Below are 14,875 nucleotides of genomic sequence, written 5' to 3'. Positions count from 1 at the left end.
TATACCAACTATCCAACCTACAGTCGGGCCAGTTTAAAAACTGGTGCGGCCAAATGGGTAATTTTGGGTATTACCGGTCCGTAAGTGTAACCCTTTCATTTTTTAGCACCTACAAAATAAAGCTGGGCCTGCATAACAAGGCTGGGTGACGTTATAAGAAGCCCGTTTAAAGGCCTTTGCAATTTTGCGAAATGTTGATCGGTATTCATCAATCGAATACACACAAACACATCAACTTCTTCATGTTGAATCTGGAGCTATTAAACCCTAGGTAGGTAGGTAGGTATGTTGACAGATGAAAATAAAATAATTTAGTTCGCCGCTAATCTCTCTATTTTGCAGTTAAATTTATGCAAACAGATGGATTTTGAGTTTTTCAATGATGCGGTACAGGATGATTACGCCTTCGGAGCTGAAGATGTTAATAATGTGAGTATCTTTTGTATTCGATTTAGTTTTTGTTATGTTGATCAGTATAATTTGATAGAATTACTTGCTCTGCCCCAAATTTTGATCATGGAAGATAACAATTAGTAAATTGGGCGTTTGATAGAATTACTTGTTCTGCTATAGGAGGAATCTGTCAACATAATATATATCATATTAAGGTTCAATCTGATTAATAATACAGTGTGTGATGGTGCTTGTTAAAATACCGACTAGGCGCCACCTAGTCCTCGATTAATCACTAGTCGCTACCGCACTGACGAGTTGCCGATTAATCGCTAACCGGTCAAACTTGAAAGTTTTATATATAAAATCTGGTGTATATGTGTATACTTGGAAAATTACATATAAATTCCAATCATATTAATCCTTATTAGTTGGGATTAATCGTTAGTCCGTACCCCACCGCCCGACTAGCGCCTAGCGAGGTCTAGAACAGTAATGGCGCATCAGCTTGTAAATAAAGGTTCGTATGTGTGGTTTTTGATACCGTGGACACATCGATAATGTGACTAAGAACAATTTGTTTGAATAACTGAGTCGCTCTTGTTTATTACTTGTTACTGATTGAAGTTAAACTTGCAGACATAGGTTAAGCTTAAAGTCACAAGTCACAAACTCTAATTAAGATCAAAATGATTGTTGTGATTTGTGATAATCTGTTTTTGTTTTAGGTTACATGACGATAGATTTAGAAACCAAGGTTCTTTCTTTAACATATGTTTAAAGTTATATACATTATGTTTTTTGTATTTATAACTATTATGATATTTCATAATAATACAAAATGACTTAAAATTCCTTAATTGAGTTGTTTTTAACAGAAAAGGAAAAAATTACAAATGATAATTAATAGTGGTTTTTTCCCCTAGGCTTACGTTGCTGATATCGATGCTTCATCAATAGAGGTTCTATTCACAATTCCAATCAAATGTTATCGCAGTGAAATGCATTAGTTGGGATATTATATGATTTACCATAATGGGAAAACTTTTTTTATTTTATTTATTTTTTATTTTTTTATCATATGAGGTAATTATTGCAGATAAATGTAAAACATAAGAAACTATATTCTAAAGAATATCAGTCAACACTAAAATAGCATTGTTGAACATAATTTTAATGTCGCTCACAATTAAAAAAACAGAATTTTTACCAATTATAAAGATGTCGCGATAGGCGTAAGGGTTGACTTATGATTTTTATACTTAATAATGTAAATAAATAACATGTTACAGATGACATGCTGCAAAACTATGAAGAATTAATCCAGATTTGTTTATGGATCGATGGTTTAATTTGCAGGGGTATAATTGTCTTTTATTAAAGTATGTTTTATTATAATAGAGTCTGTTTAGATTAAGATAGCTGGTAATTAGAGTTTGAGTCATAGGTTTAATTTGAGTTTGAGTTAAATTAGGATACTTGTTCTCCAAGTATTAGCAGCCTATAAATAAGGCAATTAGATTTATTGTTTTTAAGTATCGTACATTCAGTTTTAATAAAATCAGAAAAGGACTTCTTTGTCCACCAAAATTCTGTGTTCTTTGTTTTGTTATCAATTGTTCTTCCAACAATTGGTATCAGAGCTTCGGCTCAAGAAGATCAAAAGGTACAGTTTCTGTTGGGGTGTCAAACCAAGTGGAACCAGGAAGTTGTAGCTGCTGACGACCAAAATCAAGAACCGGAAACTGATCAGGGAGTCTAACTGATCAAAACCGAAACCGACAACTTGGGGATCAAGTTTAATATCATGGTAAGTTTTATCTCTTGATTTGCGGAAGACAATGGCCGACCAACAACCGCAGGGAAGAGATCATCAGAATGTTAACCTCCAGTGCCCAAAATTAACCACAACAAACTACACGTCTTGGTCTGTTGTGGTCCGAGCTGTTTTGGGCGCTTACGGCTTAGCAGGTGCGATTGATCCAGTAACGGGAGGCACCACAAATGATCGAAGGAACCAAACCGCTTTGGCTTTGTTGTTTCAATCGCTGCCAGAGGATATTTTAAATCAAGTTTCAAAGTATGCTAGAGCTCATGAAGTTTGGGAAGCAATACGAGTACGTTTCTTGGGTGCAGACTGGGTTCAAAAGGCCCGGTTACATGTTCTGAGATCAGAACTGGAATCTTTGAAGATGAAAGAAAACGATTCGAGCGATGACTTCGCAGCCAAGATAAGTGCAATAGAAGGCAAGTTTAAAAGTCTCGGTTCAACTCTTGAACCCGAAGTGCAGGTGAGAAAACTGTTCAACTCGTTACCGATTAGATACCTTCCGATTGTAATGTCAATTGAACAATCAGAAGATTTGGATAATATGCCTTTTGAAGATGCTATCGGTAGGTTGAAAGCGTTTGAAGATCGGGTCAAATTATATACCGTGAACCAATCTGATCAGGACGGTAAGCTGTTGTTTTCAAAGACAGATGGCAACAAAGGCTTTAATAATTACCGAAGTCAGCATGGACGAGGTTCTTCGAATTTTGATTCCCGTGGAAGAGGTCGGGGCCGTGGACGAGGTCGAGGTAGAGGAAGAGGCAATGACAACCGGAGAGATGACAGCCAAACTCGTGATAAAAGTAAAGTTCGTTGTTACAACTGTAACGAACACGGTCACTTTGCGTGGGAGTGCCCGAAGCCGAAAGACCAACCTAAAGAACAAGCGAATTTGACAAAATCAAAGGAGGGTGGTACACTAATGATGGTTTCGGCCATATCTGAAACAGACAAAATCCTTTTAAATAAAGATAAGGTACACCTGGATCTTTATGCTAATGACCATAAAACAGGTGAGACATGGTATTTGGACAATGGAGCGTCTAACCACGTGACGGGGGACAAGACCCACTTCACCGAGATCGATTCAAACATTAATGGTCTTGTGAAGTTCGGAGACGGGTCCACTATAAAGATCGAAGGTAAAGGATCAATTGTTTTCGATTGCAAGAACGGAGAACAACGCGTGTTCAACGATGTTTACTACATTCCAAAGTTGCGTAGTAACATCCTAAGCCTTGGTCAACTAATAGAAGTCGGGTGCAAGGTGGTAATGGTTGATGAATATTTATGGTTATACGAGAACGAGGTCGAGGGTGGACGTCTTCTTATGAAAGTTCCGCGTTCTAAGAATCGGCTATACAAGAAAGACTTAAAGATTGGCAAACCGGTATGTCTCCTAACCTCTATAACTGACCAAGCATGGTTATGGCATGCGAGGCTAGGTCATTTAAATTTTCAGTCAATAAATCACATGACTAGCTCGAACCTGGTACGTGGTGTACCAAAGATTTCAAAAATTTCAAAGGTTTGCAATTCGTGCATGTTGGGAAAGCAAAGCCGTTTGCCCTTTCCTAAGAAAACCAAATTTCGAGCTAGTGAGCCACTAGAATTGATCCACACAGATCTGTGTGGACCAATCTCACCACCGACCCGAGGTGGAAATCGGTATTTCATGTTGCTGGTTGATGACCACGCCCGTTTCATGTGGGTGTATGCTATTAAAACTAAAACCGATGCCTTAAATGTGTTTAAAAAGTTTAAAGAAGAGGTTGAACGAGAAAATGAGTTAAAAGTGAAAACCCTAAGGAGTGATAGGGGTGGAGGGTTTTTGAACAATTTATTTACAGCCTATTGTGATCAAACCGGCATAAAACGAATGTTCTCGGCCCCTTACACACCGCAACAGAACGGTGTCGTCGAGAGGCGAAACCGGTCAATCTTAAACACTACACGTAGCATGCTAAAAGCAATGAACGTACCACAAGATTTGTGGGGTGAAGCTGTTGGGCATGCTGTGTTTATTTTAAATCGAGTCCCGACGAAACCGTTGAAGAACAGGACACCATATGAGGCTTGGAAGGGTTACACACCAAACCTCAATCATCTTCGTTTTTCGGGTGAAGGGGTTACATGAAAACACCTCCGGTGAATCTGAAAAAGTTAGATGATCGAAGCAAGCAAGTTGTTTATCTCGGTACAGAACCGGGCAGCAAAGCTTATCGACTTTATGATCCAGATCAAAATCGGGTCTACGTAAGCAGTGATGTTGAATTCGATGAGGCTAAAGGGTATAATTGGGTTGATTATATGAAAGGTGTTGACTTAGAATCCGAACCAAAGTGGGTTAATTTCCGAGTGCAGCAAGAAGATGACCAGAATACAATTTCTGATCCAGATCAGGATGATATGCCAAGCCCGAATGTCGACCCAAATCAGAATTCAGATTCTGATCAGTTTGATGAGACTGATGTTGACTCATCAAACCCGACTGCTGTTGATAGAAGACCCCGAGTACGTGGAAAGAATGAATCTAGTCAGAATTTATTTACCCAGAACCAAGCCCGGATGACAACTTGGCTGGTCCATCACAGCCCGATCATGATACGTTTGATGATACCCCATCACGTGGGTTCAAACCGATCGGGGCTGGTTACACCGAATCAGCCCCAATTGAACAGCTAGCAGTCGAAGAGGTTTTGTTAATTGATGAAGAACCAAGAAATCATTCAGAAGCAATTGGAATTAAAGAATGGGAAGCTGCCATGAAAAGTGAGATTACTTCAATCGAGCGAAACCGAACCTGGAAGCTTGCTGATTTACCAAAGGGTCATAAGTCAATTGGGCTAAAATGGGTTTTCAAAGTTAAACGTGATGCTGATGGGAATATAATAAAATATAAGGCAAGATTGGTGGCGAAAGGGTATGTTCAAATGCCGGGCATTGATTTGAAGAAGTGTTTGCTCCGGTGGCCCGACTTGAAACCATCAGACTTTTAATTGCCTTAGTAGCCCGAGAAGAGTGGAGTATCCATCATATGGATGTGAAGACGGCTTTCTTGCATGGAGAGCTAAAAGAAGAAGTATACGTGCAACAACCCGAGGGATTTATTGTACCTGGAAAAGAAGATAAAGTGTATCGTTTATACAAGGCGTTATACGGCCTTCGCCAATCTCCTCGAGCTTGGAATGAACGACTAAATGCAACACTTAAACGATTGAAGTTCAAAAGATGTCCTAGTGAACAAGCTGTTTACACAAGAACTGAACAAAACTCGGTGACAATAGTGGGAGTATATGTCGATGACTTAATAGTCACCGGGACAAGTTTAGCAATAATAGATAAATTCAAGGCTCAAATGAAACAAGAGTTCGAGATGAGTGATTTAGGACCACTGTCCTACTATCTCGGTATCGAGGTAGACTAGCACAAAGATGGGATCTCGATAAAACAAAGCGGGTATGCTCAAAAGATTTTGGAGAATGCTAGAATGATAAATTGCAATCTTGCAAAAGTTCCCATGGAGGCTAGATTACACCTCACTAAAGATGAAGATGGTGAAGCTGTTGACCCGACTGAATACCGACGACTTATCGGGAGTCTTAGGTATCTAGTTCACACAAGACCAGATTTGAGCTACTCAGTCGGTGTGGCTAGTCGGTTTATGCAGGAACCGAAACAAAGTCATATGCTTGTGGTGAAACAGATTCTGCGCTATGTGAAGAGTACGATCAGTTACGGGTTAACTTATGGCAGAAATGGGAAGAAAGAGTTGACTGCCTATAGTGACAGCAGCCATGGTATTGATCAGTGTGATGGCAGAAGTACAACCGGGATGGCGTTCTACTACGGTAAAGCCATTGTGTCATGGTATTCACAAAAACAATGTAGGGTTGCACTTTCCTCGTGTGAATCTGAGTTTATGGCAGCTGCAGCTGTAGCTCAACATGCTTTATGGTTGAGAGGTTTGTTAAGCGAGATAACAGGTCAGGAACGAAAGAAGTGCTACTACGAGTAGATAACGTGTCAGCTATCGCATTGTTGAAAAATCCAGTTTTTCACAAAAGGAGCAAACATATAAGTACTCGTTTCCTTTTCATTCGAGAGTGCATTGAAGAAGAAGTTAAAGTGGAACACATCAGTGGAAAAGTGCAGCGGGCTGATATTTTAACAAAAGCCTTATCGAAAATAAAGTTTGCTGAGATGAGAGAGTTGCTCGGAATGGTGGATCTTGGAGGAGAAAATCAGGATTAAGGGGGTGAGTGAAGAATTAATCCAGATTTGTTTATGGATCGATGGTTTAAGTTGAAGGGGTATAATTGTCTTTTATTAAAGTATGTTTTATTATAATAGAGTCTGTTTAGATTAAGATAGCTGGTAATTAGAGTTTGAGTCATAGGTTTAATTTGAGTTTGAGTTAAATTAGGATAGTTGTTCTCCAAGTATTAGCAGCCTATAAATAAGGCAATTAGATTTATTGTTTTTAAGTATCGTACATTCAGTTTTAATAAAATCAGAAAAGGACTTCTTTGTCCACCAAAATTCTGTGTTCTTTGTTCTGTTATCAATTGTTCTTCCAACAAACTACACATGACACATGTGCATCCAAATGTATTCCTTTAGTCCGTTCTGACCAGTGAATATTCCGGAGTCAACTTAGGCTAACACCTATTTTCACCTTTTAGTATCACCTATTCAGGTTAACTTGTGGACTAAATCAAATCTCACAAACTAAATTGCATTTTTAAGTTAGAAACGAAGCAAATGGGACTAACGAAAAACACACTTGTAACATAGGAGCAACTAGTGTTTGAGGGTGATGAAGGCCAAAGATGTGGGATTTGCATGGATGTTGTTGTTGATAGAGGCGTTTTGGATTGTTGTCAGCACTGGTATAATTTCTCATATTAAATGATTGTTGTTTTCGTTGATATATCATCATTCCATATAATTGTTGAAATTTCTGTTTTATTTCAGGTTCTGTTTTACATGTATCGACAACTGGGCAAGCATCACGAACCTATGCCCACTTTGCCAGAATGAATTTCAAACAATCACTTGTGTTCCTGTGAGTTGTGCACTCTCTGTAATTGTAATTATTAGTTAGAGTGCATTTTTTTACTTTAACAAAATATTTAGGTTCTAAAAGAATCCTCAAATTTGATTGTAATGAAGGTATACGATACTATCGGAGGCATCCAGTCTGATGATGGTTCATCATATTTAAGGTACTCCTTTTTCGCTGGTTAATTTAGAACCACTTATTGTGTATTTTATTGTGCTGGTGATTTTGATATGCATAAATAAGCGGTGTAGGTTTGCAGCAGTATCTAACTTTTCCTCTCAAATGTAGTAATGATGACAATGATGAAGCCTGGAGTGTTGAAGGGAATAATAACACTCTTTCTTTTCCATCCTACTATATCGATGAAAATGTAAGTTTCATTAAAACAAAGATGTGTTGATTATACAGTAGTTTGCAACTTAATCACAGGCTCATAGCAAACATCAAAAAATATTAGCCAAGCTGATTGAAGTTTCTAATTTGATGCTTGTATGACTTTGAACTTTTATAAAGAAGCCAATTCTTTTATTTATGATGATACTGCCTGTAATATACTGTTATGATGTAGGCAGTCAGCTGCTTGGAAGGAGACAGCTGCAACATTCGAGGCCAGTCAGCAAATATGGAAGAAGATCCAGATCTCGATACATCAATTGCTTGTGATTCATGTGATTTGTGGTATGGATTTTAATTCTAAATTGATCATATTTGTACATATAAAATATCATTTTACACTTTACAATATCCTTTCTTGAAATAGGTATCATGCAATATGTGTTGGATTTGATACTGACGGGGATTGTGAGAATTCATGGTTGTGCCCAAGGTACTGTTAACAAGCTTTGTATGAGATATGTTTCTATTTGAATATCAAATTAAAGCATCATTAATATGTTGTTTACACAGGTGTATAGTTGATGAGACATCAAAACAATCAGAACCAGGGCCAATGAACCAACATGAGCATTTTGCGGGGTCCGCTTTTCCTATGAATGTGTCGGTATCTGTTGCTGATGCAGGAGAGACGGCTGTTGTTGTCTCAAATATTAATGGCAATCAACAGACCAATCAAATCATGTTGTCAAGTGCATATACAAGCATGGATATGGAAATTGGTATGATCATATAATATTTTGGGACATGCTGTCTATAGTTTATTGTTGTGGCTAAGAATTCCGTTGATCGTATTGCCTGAAGGGAAACAAGAAAATGAAGAAATGAGTCAAATGTTTTTGTCAGCTTCAAATGTTTGTGAAGATATTTCCAAATCAGAAAGACAGTTAGATGATGTTATCAAGAAACCTAAGATAGAGGCAGTGGAACTAGATGTTTGTTTACCTCAAGGAGGGACCTCCACATTGGTTTCAGAAACAAGTGAACCAAGTGTCCCTGACGGATTAAGAAGTTCAGAGTTGTATGACAAGAACAGCAATAACAACATGCCTGGTAAATATGCATACCTGCTTCTTTATCCATGCTATGTTTGCGGCATTGAGTGTCGTTCCTAATATTAGCAGGCATTGATAACTAGAACCTAGAGGTGTCAAGACTGGACCAATTTATTCTCAAATAGGTCAGATTCAGGCTATTTTCATTTCTAATGAGTAAAATTTTAAAACTTTTATGAAAAGGGATCAAATGGGTTGAAAATCTCTCAGTGCATTTCTTATGAATAAAACCTCCTAAGTAGTTTTGTATTTAATTTCTCATGCATAAAACAGCAATAACATGTCTTGTAAATAAATTTTTGTTATCGTATTTGACACTCTAGTTCATAGAAAATTTTATGAATTTGGGCAAAAGTGTTTTGTAAAGCTTATGGCTTCAATTTTTATGATTACCTAGAGAAAAGCGAGACAAGTGGAGAAGTGGAAAAGAAGAAAGTTTCTAAAGTGTGTAGGCAACCAGGTATGAACTAATTCCAGGCTCTTTTTATGAAAGACCATTATTAGGAACACCTGTTCCTTAACGGGTCTTTGACTTTCAAGTAAATTCATCATTCAGCTGTTCCTTACTTTACCTCTTAATTACTTCTAGCTGACAAAAACCCTAATAAGACGGACAAAGCTAGTGGAGTCACAGCCACAGGTGCAAAGAGAAAGCAAAGAGACTACAGGTTATTTTTCTCACCTTCTACTTCTTTAATTTCCTACTTGTATGACAAAGGGGATTTTAGTGGCCATAATGGAGAATGCGTATTTGATTTTGAGGTTTTTATAATTTGTCTCTAGCCAAATGGAAATAAATTGGTGATGGAATAAATAATTGTGAAGATACCTTAATGGACACTACAATCCAGAGACATATTTTGTTCTATTGCTAAGACATGCATTTTTAGCATTAGTATTGTATATCCTAATAACAAGAGTACAAGACACTATGGTGTATCATAACATGCCCTACACAAATGTTTACATCCCCTTTGATTTAATATTGCGTTCCAATGTAGATAAATATGCTAGTTCGACCTTTTTACCTGGAAATGGGTTCATTTGGGTTATATTTTACCCTAACGACTCAAATGGGTGACTTTTAAAACCGTAGCTAAATATGGAATAGGCTGAACAGTTTGGCATTTACCCAAAGTATCTCTTAAAACTTATGACACATTAAATCACTTCCTTTTGAAAACAAAAGATTAGTATTTTCAATAATATTGTTGTTGCAATCTTATTAAATACTCATAACTAATTGTAAAATTCATGAAAAAGGGACACAAAATGTTTTTACATTAGCATCAAAATTCAAATAATCTTTGTGGCCCTTTTGTGTATTTTTTTCTTCTATCTGATATGCTATTTTGTAATACCCTTTTGAAGTGCCGTGGAATGTGAAACCAAAACAAAGATGCAGAATAGTACACCTTCAAAGATTGTTAAAGCCGACCGAAGTCGAGTTGCTCATTCTATAAATGAAGCCAATGATTCTGGAGGTAGAATTGTGAAAAAGCGAAAGGCTGAGACTGATATAAGGGATATAGTTCAAGGAACATACCACAAGCGAGTTGCACCTGAAGAAACCTCATCCGGGCTGAGGATAAAAAAGATTATGAGAAGATCAAGTCAAAATAAAGAATCTTTAGTGGAAGTTCAAAATTTAAGGAAAGAAATTAGAGATGCAATACGCAACAGATCATCTAAAGAGGTTGGAAATAATCTCTTTGATCCAAAGCTTTTGGCTGCATTCAGAACTGCTTTGACTGGTCAAACAACTGAAACAAAAAGACCACCACCGTTAGATGTGAAAGCAAAGAAGGCCTTGTTACAGAAGGGAACCGTACGTGAAAATCTAACCAAGAAAATTTACGGGATTGGTGGAAAACGGAAACGAGCTTGGACCCGTGATTGCGAGATTGAGTTTTGGAAGCACCGGTGCTCAAAAGTATCAAAACCTGAAAAAATTGAAACTTTAAAATCTGTTCTTGATCTACTAAGAAAGGGTCCTGAGGTCACGGAAATCAAAAAAGAAAATAACGTAGAGGCCCCTAATTTGATTCTCTCAAGATTGTATGTTGCAGATACATCTGTTTTTCCAAGAAAAGCTGATATTAAACCACTTTCCTCCCTAACCGATAAAACTCCAGAAATAACTGGTTCCTTGATAGATAGTAAGGAGACCAAGGCTGTTATTCCATGCAAAAAGGGTGAACTTGCTACCAGGAAAGTAAACCCTAATAAAAGCTTGGACCAATCATCCAGATCTACTGGCGGGTCCCCTATGAATGCCCAGAAGGAAACAGGTAGTGGATCCGGTGATATTAAAGTTGATAAAAAGAAATGGGCTTTGGAGGTGCTTGCCCGTAAGACTGCTGTTTCCGGAAGCAATTCTTCACAGGGGCAGGATAATGCGGTGCTTAAAGGAAATTATCCTCTACTGGTATGCCAAGATTTTGTTCTCTCTTCTTGCAGATAACTTTGAATGTTCAAGCTGTTAACCTTGTCGGGCTGGCTGGTTGACAGGTTGCAGGTTGAAATGTTCAAGCTGAACACAACCCATATTTTTATTTGTGTCAAAAACATCAGCCCTAACCGCACCCACTTAAATTGTGTAACCCAAACACGACCAGTCTAACCCATTATCTAAACATGTCAAATGGGTTGGTGGGTAAAAACCGTGTTGTGAACGTGTTAATCGAGTTGGCGGGGTGTTAAAAAAATGGGTTAAACGGGTCATAAATGGGTTAGTGGGTCGGCCTGTTTAATAACACAGGTTGGCGGGTCGACTGGATCTAAACGGGGTTAAGCAGGTCAACCCAAACACAACCCGCTTAATTAAACAGATAAACCCGAACACACCCCGGTTTTTAAATGGGTTAGGTATGCCAACCCAAAACCTGATTACATTCATATCGGTTGGGGTGGCCTGTTGACACTTTTTGTGTCCATTCTTTTAGAAGGCTTTAAGCTTTAGTGACTTCCTTGATAGCCTTTTTGTTCATTTTGACTTTGACCTAGGCAAACCGCTTCAAATGCTTTACATTTTTGCTAGAAGATGACTCTACTTTAAAGTGGTCAATTTGTTTGTTTGGGCAGGCTAAACTACCAGCGGATATGCGACCAAGTTTGGCATCTAGTCGCCATAATAAAATCCCAATTTCAGTTAGGCAGGTAATATGTGTTCTCAGTGTGCATATATATAGAATGTTGGAAATAACCTCACAAATTGTTTTATAGGCTCAACTTTACCGTCTCACAGAGCATTTTCTGAAAAAGACAAACATGCCAGTCACTCGGCCATCTGCAGAAATAGAGTTGGCTGTTGCAGATGCCATTAACATTGAAAAGGCAGTTGCCGATAGATCAAATAGTAAATTAGTATATGTGAATTTGTGCTCCCAAGAGTTATTACATAGATCAGATACTGTGGATTCTACTACTGGCCCAGACTCGGAACCTAATGCAGACCCAAAAACTGCAACCAATGATGATCATCCTACTAGTTCTGATGTGAATGTTGATGAAGCACTTAGAAATGCTGGTCTCTTGTCTGATTCTCCTCCAGATAGTCCATGCCAGCATGAAACTGAGGATACAAATGAAGATGGTCCTGATAATGTGTTTGAAATGGTTTCACAACCTGATCTTGATATATATGGAGATTTTGAGTATGATTTGGAGGATGATGAGTTTATCGGTGCTAGTGCAGTTACAACCTCTAAGGCTGTTCAACAAGATGAAACGAAGATAAAAATGGTTTTTTCTACACTCGACTTTGATAAGTCAAATAGTGGTTGGCGTCTTGAGGATCATGAAAAACCAGTTGAAGTGGAAAATGCAAATGAAGATGATAAAAAGGAGAAAAGTTCAATAAATGAAGGAGGTGAAGATGAATGTGAAGAATTATATGGTCCTGATAAAGAACCTCTTATTAAGAAGTATCCTGAAATAAAGTTGCCAGATTTAGTAACTGAAAATAATAACACAGAAGTAAAAGGTGAACAAGAATCAAACCTAGCATCCAAGGCATGTGATCTACCTAATGGAAAGTCTCTTGACAAGGTAGAAACGAAGGATAAAGCTCACGTTGACAAGAAGCAGCAGTCTGACAAGCGCAGTTCTGTGTTCAAGAAGGTTAGTATACATTTGTTCATTGTTAGATACATAAAAATAGGTGGGTCGGGAAACGGGTCTAAAGGGATTCGGTTGGTAACAGGTAAGTTGGGTCACTCCATTACAACAGGTAAATGCACTAATTATGATTATAGAAACAATACCTTTTCAAAATTTACGAGATTTATGAGTCAACGTTGTCACCTCTATTGATTGCGGTTGAAAATTGTACCTCAAAATACTCCCTTCTCACAAGAGGTCTATGTGAAATTGTGAATGCTAAGTTTCAGTGTTTCAAAAGTTGGACTTCGTTCCATATCGAGTCCCTTGGCAATTTGTTTGAAGGAGGGAGTGTTACTTGGATACGACAGTATTGTTTGTTACAAAAATATACAACCCATTATTAGTCAGTAAGTCATTCCGTTACAACATGGGTATTTATTGGGGTTACTTAGCATTATGATCTTACAATAGTTAAAAGACCAAACTAGAAAATACAACAAAATAAAAACAATCAAACCTATTTTGATGGAAAGCCTAATTAGATCCGGTTGATCCACATACAATAATGACTGGATGTATACTCAGATGTAGTTATATTAGTTTAGAGGGTACTCATTTGTAAGATTAGAGGGTACTCTTTTTCCTCCACCATACGATTTTGGAACCCTATAATCAAGCCAGACGTTGTTGCAGCGCAATGTCATCACCATTCACCAAGGCTTTAATTGCCACTTTCACCACTGCCGAGAAACAATCCCACAGCTCTCATAAGTTTGCTCTAATCGCCTCTAGCATCTGTACGAATTCATCCACATGCATCAGTATGCATGACTTCTAGTAAATCATCAGCCATTTCACTGTCCCTTAAAGGTTGTTCTATCATCTTGCCCACAAAGTGTCATATAATTCGTTATCAGATGAATCTAAAACACTCTTACCATTATAAATCTATTAGTTTTTTTTTTCCTCCAAGCCTAGGCGTAACTTCTGACCCTATTTGTTCCACACTGGTTACTTGTCTAATTTAACACATGTACTAGGGATTTATCATTCCATGCTGTAAAACATAGCAAGCAATGTTAATGAGTTTTATATCAATCATCTTTAATAAGTTTATCGTTGGCTGCTTGTTCTACCCCTTTAGGTTCACATGACATTGACACTTATATTGTTGTGAATTGCATTGTAGCACATAATCCAACAATATTATATTAGGGTGATGTTTGGCTCTAAGTTGAGATGCGAGTTTGTAAAAGGCATTTTGGAGTCTTTATTTGATCTCTGGGTTAAAGTTGTAGCATCTTGTTAATCCTCCTGAATTCCTGATGCAGCTGGTCTCTCTGGCCTATGATCTCCGTTTCAAGAAAATCCACATTTGACATTTAGATTGTTAAATTAAAGAATTTATAACCAAAAAATTCATAGGATTTATGTTATTTATGCAAAGAAAAGTCAGTTATTATACACGTAGTATAAAATTAATATTCTGAAGACACTTTATATAAGCAATCAGGTGATTGGCATTGATTGATCAACATTCTTTCAAATAAGATAACATTGCTTTTGCAACATATAGGCTCTTTTACGCTTTTAACAAGATACAATCTGTTTGGCATGTTGTGGCTGTATCTTTATAAAGTGTAATAAAACATGGCACTATGACAACAAGCAAATTAGTAATTCCTATATTTTCATAGTTCTAGTTAAGCTTATTATTATTTGCAGGTTGAAGCATACATAAAGGAGCACATCAGACCGTTGTGCATGAGTGGGGTGATCACTGTCGAACAGTACAGATGGGCTGTATCAAAAACAACCGACAAAATCATGAAGTACCATTCCAAAGATACTAATGCCAATTTCCTCATTAAGGAAGGGGAAAAGATTAAGAAACTTGCTGAACAGTATGTAGAATCTGCTCAAAATCTAGAAAATACTAAACAGAAGGCATAAGATTTTTTACAAAGTGTTCATATCGTTAAAGTCATGTTAGAGCAGTAGCCGAGGCCACCCGAAAGCCGTATTCAGGTTTTG

The 14,875-nt window shown here is 37.6% G+C and overlaps 1 protein-coding gene across 1 annotated transcript; it reads left to right on the top strand.

The window, feature by feature from the left end:
• The first annotated feature begins 256 nt into the window (after window positions 1–256).
• On the top strand, window positions 257–14,875 carry LOC143597685 (uncharacterized protein At4g10930-like). Its single transcript, XM_077076117.1, has 16 exons — window positions 257–271; window positions 343–429; window positions 7,022–7,116; window positions 7,202–7,292; window positions 7,400–7,452; window positions 7,578–7,659; window positions 7,858–7,967; window positions 8,050–8,115; window positions 8,196–8,404; window positions 8,487–8,735; window positions 9,135–9,197; window positions 9,327–9,405; window positions 10,109–11,165; window positions 11,822–11,896; window positions 11,963–12,859; window positions 14,567–14,875. The coding sequence occupies exons 2-16, from the start codon at window positions 361–363 to the stop codon at window positions 14,792–14,794; spliced, it is 3,423 nt and encodes a 1,140-aa protein (XP_076932232.1). The 5' UTR covers window positions 257–271; window positions 343–360; the 3' UTR covers window positions 14,795–14,875.

This window comes from Bidens hawaiensis, unplaced genomic scaffold, assembly GCF_021521415.1.
Source record: "Bidens hawaiensis isolate Kalapana, Puna unplaced genomic scaffold, B.hawaiensis_p1.1 tig00048849_1, whole genome shotgun sequence".
Classification (NCBI taxonomy): Eukaryota; Viridiplantae; Streptophyta; class Magnoliopsida; order Asterales; family Asteraceae; genus Bidens; species Bidens hawaiensis.
This window is presented reverse-complemented; position numbering and strand designations above follow the sequence as displayed.